A 15,550-nucleotide genomic window follows, 5' to 3' on the forward strand; every position below is an offset into this window, starting at 1 on the left:
CTTACTCATTGGTTTAGGCTGACAAATGCTGATAGGATCGCCAGTGTAACCCTCCAGACAGGTGCAAATGGGGACATGATTGTGGACAGCGCAGACACTGTTGAGTCCGCAGGATCCAGGACAAGGATCCTGGCACCTCTCGCGAATGCAAGCTTGGTTTCTAGGACAGTCGTCGTTGATGACGCATTCCGGACGACAGTTTGGTGGAGCACCGATGTAATTGATTAAACAAGAGCATGATGGGGAACCGTTTATGTTTCTGCATTGGGAGTTAGGTCCACAAGGCGAGTTGATGCAGGGATCTACTGGGGAGTCCATGACTGGGGTAGCTGAAATTAAATGATTATGTTAAGCAGTCACTGAAGACTCGTGGACTCATTCAGCCCTCGTAAGTTCCTCAAAGATAATTCCATACAATCAATAATAATTATAACATCCACTCTGTCTAGCAACAGACAATGACTGAAGCAATCTGTGAATCTTCATCTTTAGAAACGTACGAGGGCTGAATTAATAAAGACTGCTAGCTCATGCTTACGTGGATTAAAGAAACAGTAAGTGAAGGGGTCGCCAGTAAATCCTGGCTTGCAAGAGCAGACAGGACTATGGTTCACAACTCTGCAAGTACTTTGTTGGCTGCAAGAGCCAGGACAAGGATCGATACACTTATTGTTCCTGCAGGCGAGGTTCAAAGGACACTCGGAGTTGATGGTGCATTCTGGCCTGCAATTAGGCGGTGTCCCAGTGTACGTTGGCAAGCAAGAGCACGTAGCTTGACCGTTCGACTCTCTACATTGACTGTAGGGTCCGCAGGGCGATGGTTCACACGGATTAGTGAGAGTTGGGTTGGGTACTGTAACCGGGTTAATTGTCGATTAACACGTGAACTGATTATTGTACACTGGAATTGGAATACTTTGAAGTTCATCTTACGTGGTTCTCTTAGTGGATTGCAGTACACGAAAGGATCACCCGTGTACCGTTCGAAGCAACTGCAAGTGGCTGCATGATTGATAACGAAACACTGCGCGTTTTGGCCACAAGTCCCAGGACATGGATCTCTGCACTTTGATCGGATGCAAGCCTGATTGGACGGACAGTCCGAGCTGAACGTGCACTCTGGCCTGCAGCCTTCGTACGGATTCCCTATGTAGTCGTTCTGGCAACTGCAGGACGCTGCATTCTGTTGCACTCGACAAATCGCATTCGCTCCGCAGGGTGATGGGGTGCAGGGGTCTGGCCTGGAGGCTTGGACGTCGACTGCGAGTGCACGAATGCAATTTAAAATTGATGCTGTCGAACGAAGGAGTCTAAATCAATGGCATCTAAATCAATCCTTACATTGCTGTGGCGAACACTGAGTGAACGGGTCTCCGGTGTATCCGCTAACACAAGCGCACATCGGTGTGTGACTGACAACGTTACAGACCGAGTTCGCTCCGCATGCGTTCGCACATGGCTCTCGGCACCTCTGATTGATGCAAGCGAACTGATTCGGGCACTCGTTGTTGCTGACACATTCTGGCCTGCAATTTGGCGGTGATCCGATGTATTCTCTCAAACAGGAGCAAGACGGCTGATCGTTCAACACCTGACAATCGGCGCTTGGTCCACAGGGGGATGGTTGACAGGGGTTCACAGGGACCACTGGTCTCGTCGCTTCAAGGTTTGAATTTGATCATTAATCTCTACACTCTTCGGAAACACTTTTAAATTTGAATTTAGGTTCCTTACGCATCGGGTAACATCTGACGAAAGGATCGCCGGTCATCCTCTCGCGACACACGCATATTGGATTATGATTAACGACGTTGCAGTTTGCGTTCAAGCCGCATGTGCCTATGCATGGGTCTCTACATTGTTGATTGGTGCAAGCCTGGTTTAGTGGACAGTCCGAGCTAACTGTGCACTCCGGTCTACATGTAGGAGGACTACCAATGTACCCATCTACGCAAGAACAAACTGCTTGGTTGTTATTCTGTCTACAGCGACTGTTCGGACCGCAAGGTGATGGGTTGCAAGGGTCGCTGACTGTCACCGCTGAAATAGGACAGGATTCGTTGTAGAATGGGTACCTCTGGCTTACTTTTGTATTTGCGTCGGTAAGAAGTATACCTGGGGCAGGGGAACAGAGTATGAATGCGTTCCCTGTCATGCCTGATGGACAACTGCACATCGGCACGTGGTTGAAGACGTTGCATATTGCGCTTTGACCGCATATGCCGATGCAGGGATCGACGCATTTGTTTCCGATACATGCTCTGTTTGTTGGGCACTCGTTACTTAGGACACACTCCGGCCTGCAACTACTGTACGGATCGCCGAAATACTCTGGTAGACAAGTGCACACACCGTTGGTGCATTGGGTGTTCGAGCCGCAGGATGCACACGGGTCGGTTTCGATGGGACGATCTAAAGTGCATTATTTTAGATTGTTTCCATTTTTCTCGGTTAATAACGGTGCCTAGAAGAATGGGACCCTTTCGTGTGACCCAACAGTCGACAATTCTTGGAAGATTTAATTTTGTCAAATAAATATTAAACTTTTCTATTAGAATTAGAATGTAGAATATCGAAAACAATCGACCATCGGGGCACATAAAAGAAGGTATTTTCTAGAACACCAAAGTCACTGCCACGAAGCATCTTACATTCCATAGCACAGCTAGTGAAAGGATCCCCGGTGAAACCAGGCAGACACGAGCAGATTGGCACATGATTCACTATACTGCACTCAGCTCGGAAACCGCAAGAGCCAGGACACGGGTCCCTGCATCTCTGCTGCATACAAGCCTGATTCGCAGGACAGTCCGAGTTTATAGTACACTCTGGTCGACAATTCGGTGGACTTCCCATATACGTTGCGAGACAAGAACAAGAGGGAGCCCCGCCAATGTTTCGACACTCTGAATAAGCACCGCAGGGTGATGGTATGCAAGGATCTTTGGGGAATCGGTCGTTCTCTACTGGTGCTATCACTAAAATGTGCAAGTTGTTCGAATTATATACTTTGAATTACACTTTGTTAGCTCCTGCGCACCATTCAGGCCAATTGAATCCAAAATCCAAGCCGTTTTAAATTACACTAACGAGCATAACGGATTCAACACACTTTAAATCAGAATAACTTTTTTATGAATGGACTAAACGACTTCAATTTCTCTGTAAGGCTAGAAGAATTAGTTTAGTAAATGACGTCTAAAAAATATTTTGAAAAAATAGGAAAAATTGATTTTTACTACCTTTTTAGCTGGGCCAATAACGAAAATTTAAACGATGTGTTTGGTCAACTCGTAGAAATTATATACGCTCTGAAAATTTAATTGAAATTGGTTAATTGGTTTACGAGCTATAAACGATCAAAAGTGGTAAAAAGGCCGAAAATCTTGAAAAATTGCAATTTTTACCACTTTTCAAATCAAGTGGTGGCACGAGCGCCAGAGTTGCTTTAATCAGATCACTTTCAAATTTAATTGATTAATAATGGTCTGGAATAATTTTACAAATCGCTTTCTTATCGATCATTTTACTATTTTGTTTACTTTACACTGTCGGAAAGGCATGTGTGTGGCTTCAATAAAATAAAGATATATTACGTATTCCTATTTCAATTCCAATTATATGTGATTCGATTTTTGTTTCAGAAATAATAAAACAATATTTTGGATCGAATTTTAATTGTGTTCGTCGATGGCAATTAACCAATTTCAATGAAATTTTCAGAGCGTATATAATTTATACGAGTTGACTAAACACATCTTTTAAATTTTCGTTATATTGGCCAAGCTAAAAAAGTAGTAAAAATCAATTTTTCCTATTTTTTTCGCAATTCCGACCAAATGCATCTTTTCAAAATATGTTTTAGACGTCATTTACTAAACTAATTCTTCTAGCCTTACAGAGAAATTGAAGTCGTTTAGTCCATTCATAAAAAAGTTATTCTAATTTAAAGTGTGTTGAACCAGTTATGCTCGTTAGTATATGTATATACTTCTTGTATAAGGGCAATAAGGGCGCTTGCAGATGTAGTTTTTCTTTTAAATTGAATATCAGCTTCAATCCAGCTTGAATAATGAAGCGAGTGAGGATATTGATGTAACAATTACTTGAATAGTGCACCAGGGACAGAATAATACTCACGTGGAACAGAGAAACAAATAGTGAACGGATCACCAGTGTATCCGTTCATGCAACTGCACAGGGGAGCATGATTGATGACTCTACAATTCGTGTTCTGTCCACATGAAGCAGGACAAGGGTTCGCGCACTTCTGGTTCACGCAAGCTCTGTCAGAAGGACATTCCGAGCTTACGACGCATTCTGGTCTACAGCCTGGAGGTGTGCCAACGTATGTTGCAAGACAGGAGCAAACTGCTACTTGATTGACTACTCGACATTGACTGTTTGGACCGCATTGGGGTGTGGCGCAAGGGTCTGTCGTGCTGACGTCGGTGACTGAGGAAATATTTTGTTAATTAGCTGCTGGCTGATCAAAATATCAGATCATCCCACAAGTAATACGAATTTCTCAGTGAAAAATTTGGCCCACAAAAATGTACCGCTTGAATGTGTTTAATTTGATTCTACCTAGTGTTTAATTGGGGCGACAGAAAGATGTTCCTACTACTTAGAGGATGACCTGACTTGGTGCATGACCTAAACTTACCAGCCGGTTGCACAGTGCAATATCGATAGGGATCGCCAGTGTAACTGGGATAGCAAGTGCAAGAAGCTCTATGGTTAATGACATTGCATTCTGCACTGCTGCCACAAACTCCTGGACAAGGATCAACGCACTTCGAATTGATGCAAGCTCGAGTGGGCGAGCAATCTGAATCTAAGACGCATTCTGGCCTGCATCCTTCGTAAGGATTTCCCATGTAACCCGACAAACAGGTGCATGCACCTACACCGTTCCTCTCGGTGCATTGCGCATTGGGTCCACAGGGCGAGGGCAAACATGGATTCACTCGTTCGTCTTCGACTGGAAGCAACGATGCTTGTCATTTCGTGTGATCGTAATCGATCCCGGCGTTTTAGAAAAAGTTTTAAAGATAGAATGTCTTACTGGGCCTGATAGAACACTGTATAAACGGATCGCCGGTGAAGCTTGATTCGCAATAACACATGGGAGTGTGACTGACAGTGCGGCACAGTGCGTTGGTTCCGCAAGAGCCGACGCAAGGATCTCTGCATCTTTGATTGATGCAAGCCAAATTGTTGGCGCATTCATTATTGCTCACACATTCAGGTCTGCAGTTAGGAGGAGAACCGGTGAAATCTAGTAGACAAGAGCAGGAGGGGGAGTCGTTGATGACTTGGCATTGAGCGTTTGGACCGCAGGGCGATGGTGAACATGGGTTTGCTCGAGGTGGTTCTTCCAACGCTGAAATAAAATTATTTTGAAGCTCTCGTAAATATTTTTTACATATCCTTGTGACTGAGACTCGAATGATTCTTACGTGTTTCGACACATCTGACGAAAGGATCGCCGGTCAATCCCGCAGGACAACTGCAAAGTGGATTATGGTTCACCACTTGGCAAGTTGCCCTAGTCCCGCAAGTACCGATACAAATATTATTGCACTTCTGGTTGATACAGGCTTCCGTTGGCCCGCAGTCTGTGCTGAGTATGCACTCTGGCCTGCAGGTAGGTGGAATGCCCACGAAACCGACGATGCAAGTGCATACTGCTTGACCATTCACTTGTCTGCATTGACTGTTCGGTCCGCAGGGTGTTGGGTTGCAGGGATTGGTAACGACTGGGTCTGATAGGAGGAGAAAGTTCCATTAATATTTGGTTTTCAGTTAATCTTGAATTGAGTTCCAAATAAACAGAATTTGTGACTACCTCTGAACGGACTGCAGGATATGAACGCGTTGCCAATCATAGCGACAGGACAACTACACATGGGAACATGATTGTACACATCGCAGATTGCATTTTGGCCACAGGTGCCGACGCAGGGGTCCGTGCACTTGTTGCGCAAACAGGCTCTGTTCTGAGGACAATCTGTGTTCAAGACGCATTCCGGACGACAACCTACGTACGGATTACCCTGGAATTCTGCTAGACAGGTGCACACACCGTCGTCGCATTGCGCGTTCGAGCCACAAGGCGATGGGTTGCAGGGGTCCTCGGCTACTAGCACTTCAGCTACAATCGAGGTGCATTTTAAAATAAACATACTTGATCCAGTCAAAAGTATTTGACGTGTTGAGGTCTTTCAAAGGAAATGGCACATAAAGTAAGATACGGATTAATCCTAATATAGCGGACCCTGGGTATCAAAAGTTTCATTCATTGACTCAGTTTCGGGCGAAGTAATTAAATACAGGGTGGTCCATTTATCTTGAGACAGTCAATTATTACAAAAACTAGCAGGAATATGAAAAAATGTTTTATATAAAATATTCTTCATATGAAGGGGCAAATTTAATGGCGCTATGCACACTTTTCTATAATGGCCCTTTAAGGGTCGGATGAAGGGCAACTATAAAAAGATTGACGTGTCTACAAGAAGGCCTTTCAAAATGTGTTTTAAAAAATTGATAAATACATCAGCCCGTAGACTTAAACATCATCAATGATATAATTATTAAAATGATCCGCTGTCCGAAGGTTAAAGAATTAAGAACGAAATGACTTGACGTGTGTGGTCAAAGTCGTGCAAAGAAGATCGACTTGCATTTTAGAATGAAAGAACTACGGTTGAAGCAAAAGGACTTGATGTTCGCTAAAAATCCTCTGAAATCTCTAACATCAAATGACCTGGAGGCGTTCGTTGAGGTCTTACTTACGTGGGCCAGGAGAGCAACTGGTGAAAGGGTCGCCAGTGAAAGCCTCGATACAGGTGCAAATCGGCAGGTGATTGAAAACCGTGCACCTCGCCGCCACTCCACAAGATCCGGGGCAAGGATCTGTACACCTTTGCCTTATGCAGGCTCTGTCGCTAGGACAATCTGTGTTTACCGTACATTGGGGCCTACAATTCGGTGGGCTGCCGAAGTAATTAGCTAAACAGGAACAAGATGGGGCGCCACCAATATCTCGACACTCGGAATATGGACCACAGGGGGAGGGTACGCAGGGGTTCTGAGGTAGATCTGGTAACGTCGTCGGCGCTATGGGATGTTCAAACAGAATTAATCAAAGCTATTATCGTATACCTTGTAAATACTACAACTAATGTCGACTTACGTTGAAGAGGGAAACACCTGGTGAAAGGATTGCCGGTGTTTCCATCTTGACAGGTACAAATGGGACTGTGGTTCACGACTAGACAGTTTGTGTTCTGGCCACACGGACGTGGACAGGGATTCGCGCATTTCTGATTCACACAGGCTCTGTTCGTGGGACAGTCTGAGCTTGCCACGCACTCGGGACGACACGAGGGAGGACTTCCGGTGTACTCAGGGAGGCAGGAACATACAGCGTTACCGGAAACCACGCGGCACTGACTGTTCGGTCCGCAGGGGGATGGAACGCAGGGGTCTTGAGGGTCTCTCACTATATCTGGAGGGAAAGAAACCGAGGACGTATTAGAAATGTTTCCCGATTAATAGATTAGAATAGTATTTCGAATATACTTTACCAGGTTCTCTAGCAACTTGGCAAAATCTGAACGGGTCTCCGGTGTACCCAGGGTTGCAGGAGCAGGTAGGCGAGTGGTTGATGACCTGACAGACAGTGTTCTGTCCGCAGGTGCCAGGACAGGGGTCCTGACAGTTGTTTCTAATGCAAGCGAGGTTTGAGGGACAGTCCGAGCTGACTGTGCATTCCGGTCGACATCCTTCGTAAGGATTACCGATGTAGTCGGGCAAACAGGAGCAAGAGCCAACGCCGTCTTGCTGTTTGCATACGGTGTTCGAACCGCAGGGGGATGGCGAGCATGGGGTAGCTGGTCCTGGGTGAAAAAGTCACGGTAAACCTCTGAAAATTCACTCGGGACGCTAACCCTTTGGGGCCGAGGACTTTTTGGAACGTTACTAAAATTCTTTTACGAGAATAACAGTATTTGAATAAAGAAATATACTCAAGGATATATTTCTATAACTTCACGAATTTTAAAAGAAAAAAATTTCGCTCGTCACGAAACGTTGTTTCGTGATACCGTCGCTATCACGTACAGTATCGCTACAGTACAGTATTTTATCCATAAATGTCCCAGAACTATCCCCACTACTGCGGGGTGTACCTCCTTAAAGGGACATCAAACTCGAGAGGCCTCGGTCGCCGAGAAGTATGACTCATACGGCTCGGGTATATCGGTGAGACCACGCTAATCCGAATGTCATAACTTCTTTGTTTTTCATTATTTTTTATGGAACTTTCACCAACATATTCGTGGAATTTTTCCCATGCCATGTGATACCAAATATGATATAATTCCGATGGAATTTACTTGTGTAATGGACGATGAATGTTTCGAACGCAAGGAAGAACAGCGTATGGGAAGTTCTTTGAACTGTGCCGGCGCGCTGCTGCGACTCTCTGTGTCTCATTCTTTCATATACGCTGTCCTACCTTGCGCTCGAAACTTTCATCGTCAATTAAACCACTAAATACAGTTGAAATTATATCGTGTTTGGTATCATTATGCATTAGAAAAATGCCACGAATATGTTCGTGAAAGTTCCATAAAAATTATGAAAAATAAAGAAGTTTGTCATCGGATTAGTTATGTTTACACTTCTCGGCGACCGAGGCCTTTCGAGCTCGGTTGTCCTTCTCTACGTTCGGCAAAACTCAAAGAATAATATCCCTGGCGTATAAATGATCCTGGGCAGACCCGTGCTGGGGACTTTTATCGATAAAATACTGTAGTATTCGTCCTCAAAGGGTTAAGAGATCGAACCACAATTCTTACGATTGTCGAAAATCACGCATTGCGTGAACGGATCACCCGTGAATCCATGGGAGCAGACACACATGGGGGTATGGCTAACAACGCGACACTCTGCATTCGCTCCGCACGATCCAGGACAAGGGTCTCTACACTTTTGGTTCATGCAGGCGAGATTACTCGAGCAATCGCTGTTGCTTATGCACTCAGGCCTGCAATTCGGCGGTGAGCTAATAAATCCAGGCATGCAGGAGCAGGATGGAGAGTCATTCGACACCTGGCAGAGTGCGTTGGGGCCGCAGGGGGATGGTTTGCAGACGTTTATCACTGCTGGCGCGGTCTCCACTGAAAACGGTTCAACAACTCGTAGAATCTCGTCAACGACTTACAGAGGATTTTTGAATGTTAGGAAGGTTCTTACTAATAGGATCACACTTCACGAAAGGATCTCCAGACATCCCTAGAGGACAACTGCATACAGGGTTGTGGTTTGTGACCTGACACTGCGAACGAATGCCACAGCTTCCTATACAGGGGTTCACACACTTCAAGTTGTTACATGCTTCGTTTCTGGAGCAGTCTGAACTGACTACACATTCTGGTCGACACGATGGTGGACTTCCTAGGTATCCTTGCAGACAGGTACATACCGCCTGATCATTTACAGACCGACACAGGCTGTTCTGACCGCAGGGGGATGGGTTACAGGGGGTAACCGGGGTCACTTCTAAAGGTACAAACCGAAATTTACTTATCACATAAAAAGATGAAAACTGATCGAAAACTGTAACGCCACGTCTTAATCAGATGTTGTACAACAACAAAGCTATGACAGAGAGAGGTCAATTATTTCTCGAATCTTATTTTTGTTTAAGACCAAGCTTTTTAATTTCAAAGAACACATCTATCAAACACTGACAGAAATAATTTTTTCCAGTGTTTTAAGCAATTTCATTATTGTGCGTCATCTAATTAGGACGCAGCGTCATCCTAACATCAGAAATTAGTACCTTGAACGAGGCTGCACACTACGAAAGCGTTCCCAGTCATCCGTTCAGGGCAACTGCACATCGGGATATGATTGAAAACATTGCAGTCCGCGTTCCGTCCGCAAGTGCCGACGCAAGGATCGTTGCACTTATTACGAACGCAAGCGAGATTGAAAGGACAATCCGAATTCAAGACACACTCCGGTCGACATCCTGCGTAAGGGTCACCCCTGAATTCTTGGAGGCAAGTGCAGATGCCGTTGTTGCATTCTGCATTCGCACCGCAAGGTGACGGATTGCATGGATCATCGAAAACTGCTTGTTCTAAAATTTACAGTAAAAAAATATCGAGATGAAGTGTCGTGAAAAATAGGGTCAACGAAGATTCCAAGGACTATGCTTACGCTCTGGAGGTTTGGGGTTGCAACTAGTGAACGGATCACCGGTGTAACCTTCGATGCAGCTGCAGGTGGGCACATGGTTCAGCACGGTGCACTGAGCAAACACGCCACAAGAACCTGGGCATGGATCTCTACACTTTTCCCTGATGCAAGCTTGACTGGGAGGGCAATCTGAATGGATTGTACATTCTGGGCGACAATTAGGGGGGCTGCCGATGTAATTCGACAAGCAGGAGCAGGAAGGTATGCCGTTGATGTCTCGACACTCTGCGTTTGAGCCGCAGGGCGATGGGACACAGGGGTTCGAGGGGACCACTGCTGTAGGAAGTTCTGAAATTTTGGCAGAGATTGATTTGAAAAGTGTGAAGAGTCTTCTAGGGATCTAGAGATTTTTGGTGGATGTTCTCACCTGGCATAGGGAAGCAACGAGTAAACGGATCACCGGTATACTTGACTCTGCAGGCACAGATGGGACTGTGATGCACCACGCTGCACTCTGCGTCGAGGCCACACATGCCAGGACAGGGATTCGCGCACTTTTGATTGATGCAGGCTAAGCTGGATGGGCACTCCGAGCTAACTACGCACTCCGGTCGACAACCAGGTGGAGAACCGCTGAAATTTGGCTGACAGGAGCAGACTGCCTGTTCGTTAACGACCTGGCAGTTGCTGTTTGGTCCACAAGGCGACGGGGAGCACGGGTTTCGATTTTCTTCGACTAGGACGAGGAAAAATGCATCAAAACGAAGTTAATTTCTGATTGTCTAAAAGAATTGTGTCTCTGCTTACTGGCTTGCACAATTGGCTGACAGAACTGGTAAGGGTGTCCACTATAACCGGGGAAACAAGTACAGGTCGGCAAGTGATTAACAACCTGACACTCTGCATTGGTGCCACAGGTGCCAGGACAAGGATCCTGACATTTAGAACGAATGCAGGCACGAGTTGGCGTGCAATCAGAGTTTATGACGCATTCTGGGCGACAGCCGTCGTAAGGGTTGCCGATATAGTCGGGTAAACAGGTACAGGATCCTACTCCGTTCTGCTCCTTGCAAATTGCATTCGAACCGCAGGGTGACGGTGTGCAGGGGGTGGTGAGGAGAGATTGGATTTCAGCTAGAACCGAAAAGGACTGAATTATTTATGCTCTGGGAAAAGAGCGAAGGTGATTCAATAATTATGTTCATCTAGTTAGCTCACAGATCCATAAATAGCGAATTTTATGCATTCATGATAAAGAAAGAGGTCTTGAAATATCAAATCACACTACTGTTATATTACTATTAATTAATTATTGAATCACTCCCTCATAATCAGTCATGAATGTCTTACGTCGTCTCTCCAGGCACTGTGTGAAAGGATCCCCGACAAATCCTGCTTGACAGACGCACATGGCAGTATGACTGACAACTCTGCAGTCCGCGTTACCGCCACATCCGCCAGGACAAGGGTCTCTGCATTTATTGTTTATGCAAGCCAGGTGGCTAGCGCACTCGCTATTGCTGATGCACTCGGGTCTGCAATTCGGCGGTGTTCCGCTAAATTCGGGCAAGCAGGAGCAAGAAGGTGAATCATTGATCGCTTGGCAGAGCGCGTTGGGTCCACACGGTGACGGGTAGCAGGGATTGACAGGGGCCAGAGGTTCTTCCACTGAAATGACGGACAATTGTTTCGATTGCTTCGAAGCATGGTGATCGCTGGATTTTGCAAAAATGATCCTCACGTTTGGGCTCGCATCTGACGAAGGGATCGCCGGTGAAGCCAGCCGGGCAGCTGCATATAGGGTTATGATTGGTCACCTGACACTGGGCCCTGACACCGCAGGTGCCAGCGCAGGGATTTAGGCACCTCTGATTGCTACAGGCTTGGTTCTTTGGACAGTCGGAGCTAACAGTGCACTCGGGTCTGCAGGAAGGAGGTGATCCGATGAAGCTGGCCACACAGGAGCAGACTGCCTGCTCGTTCACTATGCGACAGACACTGTTGGGCCCACAGGGGGACGGGTTGCAGGGGTCCTCGGGTCCTAAAGTGGCCGGAGATGAGTCAGACGGTCACAGTTAAGAACGATACTGAAGAATTCAATTGGTGAAACGTACCTTTGCTGGGACGACAAGAAACGAAAGCATTCCCTGTCATACCAGGCAGACAACTACACATGGGGATGTGGTTGTAGACGTTGCACTGTGCGTTTTGGCCACATGTGCCTGGACATGGGTCTGTGCACTTGTTGCGAATACAGGCCAACGAGCTGGGACAGTCGTTATTGAGGACGCATTCTGGACGACAACCTGCGTAAGGATCCCCTTGGTGCTCTGGGAGGCAGGTACACCTACCTGAGGAGCATAAAGTGTTCGCTCCGCAAGGCGAGGGGTTGCAGGGGTCCGAGGGTACTACTGGCTCTTCGATCGCTATGTGGGAATAATTTAATTAGACTCTGCTGATACACCATTTAAGCCACGAGAGATTGTTAAATGGAATATCTGGACGCGGCTTACGTCGTGGATAGCAATTGGTAAACGGGTCCCCAGTGAAGCCATCAAAGCAAACGCAAGAGGGCGTATGATTGATGACATTGCAGGTAGCTGATATTCCACAAGATCCAGGACAGGGATCTCTGCACCTCTGGTTTATGCAAGCCTGATTGCTAGGACAATCGGAATTTATGGTGCATTCTGGTCTGCAATTTGGAGGACTGCCGATGTAAGGGGCGAGACAAGAACAAGATGGCAAATTGCCAATCTGGCGACATTCTGCGTAGGGTCCGCAAGGTGATGGGACGCAGGTATTCTCTACGACTGGGCCAGGTGGGGGTCCTGTAATTAAACATCCTGTAAAGTAACTTGAACCTAATAGTAACCAATGAAGAAACCAATCGACTCTTCCCAATCCTCTTACTTGGCATTGGAAAGCATCTACTGAAGGGATCTCCGGTGTAACTTTCTCTGCAACTGCACACAGGGCTGTGATTCAGCACCCTACAGTTAGTATTGGATCCACAGGGTTGAGGACAGGGATTGACACACTTGTTGTTGACGCACGCCCTGTTGGCAGGGCACTCTGAACTCATGACGCACTCAGGGCGACATCCAGGCGGAGTTCCGTTGAATTCCGGCAAACAGGCGCAAACTGCCTGATCGTTGACAACGTTACATTGACTATTCGGACCACAGCGCGATGGGTTGCATGGGTCCACAGGTGCTAGGTCTAGTTTGCCAGAAATTAAAACGTCTTAGGTTTCGAAATTGTTGAGATCGTACGTTGGGGTAGTATGGTAATTACCAGTTTGGAGAACGGGGCTGCAGAACCTGAAGGGATCACCAGTGAAGCTATTCATGCAAGAGCATGAGGGCGAGTGATTGATCACCTGGCAAACCGCGTTCTGGCCACAGGTACCCGGACAGGGTTCTTGACACTTGGAGCGAATGCAAGCCTGGTTCGAAAGACAGTCTGAATTGACGGTGCATTCGGGTCGACAACCGTCGTAAGGGTTCCCTATGTAGTCCTGTACACAGGTGCATGAACCTGCGCCGTTCTGCTCTTTGCACATTGCGTTTGCTCCGCAGGGTGATGGTGTACAGGGTGACACGTTTTCGAAAATCATTGCTATAGTAACATTGTAGCTCGGGTTATGGTTCGTTCTATCTAAATAATCGAGATCGAAGTGCATTGACTTTAACTTACGTTGTTGCAAGATGCACTGGGTGAACGGATCCCCAGTGTACCCGCCCATGCAAACGCACATAGGAGTGTGGCTCACAACTCGACATTCTGTATTTGCACCACAAGCACCTGGACACGGGTCCCTGCACTTTTGGTTCACGCAAGCCAGATTCGCCGGGCACTCACTATTGCTGACGCACTCTGGCCTGCAACTTGGTGGTGCACCGACGAAACCGGCTATGCACGAACAAGATGGCGAGTCATTCACCACTCTACATTGTGCATTCGGTCCGCAGGGAGATGGTTGACACGGGTTCACGGGCTCGGGTGGTGTTTCCGCTATTTGAAAAGTTCAGACTTAGAATTCGGACTATCATTATAGGCTAGATCAGTGATGGCGAACCTTTTTGAAGAGTGGGTTAATTATTTTTATTTCTTTTTTAAATACTAGCCCGTGGGTCATAAGTCAGTGGCTTCAATTAGAAGGGGGGGGGGGGGTGCCAATTATTTGAAAACATCGAACATTTTCTTAAAAGATAAAGTTGACAGTTGAATCTTTTCGGTTTTCACTTTTGAAATAATCAAAAAAAGGTTTTGATTTCCTTTTTGATTCATAACTTTAACTTTTGCAGGTCAATATTACAATAAACGCGTGGGTCACTTACAAAGCCTTCGTGGGTCAGTATCTGACCCGTGTGTCATAGGTTCACCACCACTGGGTTAGATCGTGGAGTAAGTCTTTGCAATTTGTGATTTTTGACGACATTATCTTACGACATAGCAAAAAATTTCCGGATCGTTTAAATTCTTTACACATTATCTTTTCAAGAGTAAAATCAACTAGAGAATTGCAAGGACTCAGTACGGAACCAAACGCAATAACAATCCTTACGTATCGGATCGCATCTGGTGAAAGGATCTCCAGAGTGTCTCGGCAAGCAGGTGCAAATGGGATTATGGCTGACAACCTGGCACTGTGTCCTCAGTCCACAAGTGCCCAGGCATGGATCGATGCACTTCTGATTGCTGCAAGCTAAGTTACGAGGACAATCTGTGCTAACTGTACACTCCGGCCTGCAAGATGGCGGTGCACCGAGATATCCTTGCACGCAGGAGCAAACAGCTTGGCCATTGACAACGCGACATTGACTGTTGGGACCGCAAGGAGAGGGTCTACACGGGTCCTGAGGCAGCGATTCTAAAGGGAGAACAGGTGGAACGATGAAACATGCTACATTGCTAGAATACTAGATCAACTAGATCTAAGGATCAATAAATATGCACCTTGTAAGACGGAGCAAACTACGAACGCGTTTCCGGACATGCCAGCAGGACAGCTGCACATGGGTATGTGATTGTAGACGTTGCAAATCGCGTTCTGACCACAAGTGCCAGTGCAAGGATCTGTGCATCTGTTACGCGAACAGGCTCTGTTTTGGGAGCAATCGTCGTTGACCACGCACTCGGGTTGACAGCTAGTTAGGGGGTCTCCTAGATAGTTCAAGGGACAGGTGCACAATCCGTTATTGCATTCTGCGTTTACACCGCACGGCGAAGGATTGCAAGGGTCTGACGGCACATCCATCGCTGCAAAGGGAAATCGGTTACCTAAGGAACTTTAATTCTAAACTGTTAAATGAACATGAATCCTGGA

The 15,550-nt window shown here is 46.4% G+C and overlaps 1 protein-coding gene across 2 annotated transcripts in view; it reads right to left on the reverse strand.

The window, feature by feature from the left end:
* The window catches only part of Dpy (fibrillin-like protein dumpy), a 114,818-nt gene that overhangs the window by 25,356 nt on the left and 73,912 nt on the right, over positions 1-15,550 (reverse strand). For both annotated transcript variants that reach the window (XM_076430923.1, XM_076430934.1), the window contains 30 exons: positions 15,181-15,483; positions 14,789-15,094; positions 13,918-14,235; positions 13,516-13,839; positions 13,132-13,440; positions 12,732-13,049; positions 12,333-12,644; positions 11,960-12,259; positions 11,569-11,886; positions 11,026-11,352; positions 10,646-10,954; positions 10,240-10,566; positions 9,857-10,159; positions 9,268-9,573; positions 8,871-9,191; positions 7,596-7,907; positions 7,202-7,516; positions 6,802-7,125; positions 5,852-6,157; positions 5,463-5,768; positions 5,069-5,386; positions 4,667-4,984; positions 4,141-4,455; positions 2,652-2,978; positions 2,116-2,412; positions 1,735-2,040; positions 1,342-1,659; positions 934-1,260; positions 539-853; positions 6-329 (listed from right to left, as the gene is read on the reverse strand). In XM_076430923.1, coding sequence (XP_076287038.1) covers positions 6-329; positions 539-853; positions 934-1,260; positions 1,342-1,659; positions 1,735-2,040; positions 2,116-2,412; positions 2,652-2,978; positions 4,141-4,455; positions 4,667-4,984; positions 5,069-5,386; positions 5,463-5,768; positions 5,852-6,157; positions 6,802-7,125; positions 7,202-7,516; positions 7,596-7,907; positions 8,871-9,191; positions 9,268-9,573; positions 9,857-10,159; positions 10,240-10,566; positions 10,646-10,954; positions 11,026-11,352; positions 11,569-11,886; positions 11,960-12,259; positions 12,333-12,644; positions 12,732-13,049; positions 13,132-13,440; positions 13,516-13,839; positions 13,918-14,235; positions 14,789-15,094; positions 15,181-15,483 — 9,429 coding nt within the window. The remainder of the gene's footprint in view (positions 1-5; positions 330-538; positions 854-933; positions 1,261-1,341; positions 1,660-1,734; positions 2,041-2,115; positions 2,413-2,651; positions 2,979-4,140; positions 4,456-4,666; positions 4,985-5,068; positions 5,387-5,462; positions 5,769-5,851; positions 6,158-6,801; positions 7,126-7,201; positions 7,517-7,595; positions 7,908-8,870; positions 9,192-9,267; positions 9,574-9,856; positions 10,160-10,239; positions 10,567-10,645; positions 10,955-11,025; positions 11,353-11,568; positions 11,887-11,959; positions 12,260-12,332; positions 12,645-12,731; positions 13,050-13,131; positions 13,441-13,515; positions 13,840-13,917; positions 14,236-14,788; positions 15,095-15,180; positions 15,484-15,550) is intronic.

This window comes from Lasioglossum baleicum, chromosome 1, assembly GCF_051020765.1.
Source record: "Lasioglossum baleicum chromosome 1, iyLasBale1, whole genome shotgun sequence".
Lineage (NCBI taxonomy): Eukaryota > Metazoa > Arthropoda > Insecta > Hymenoptera > Halictidae > Lasioglossum > Lasioglossum baleicum.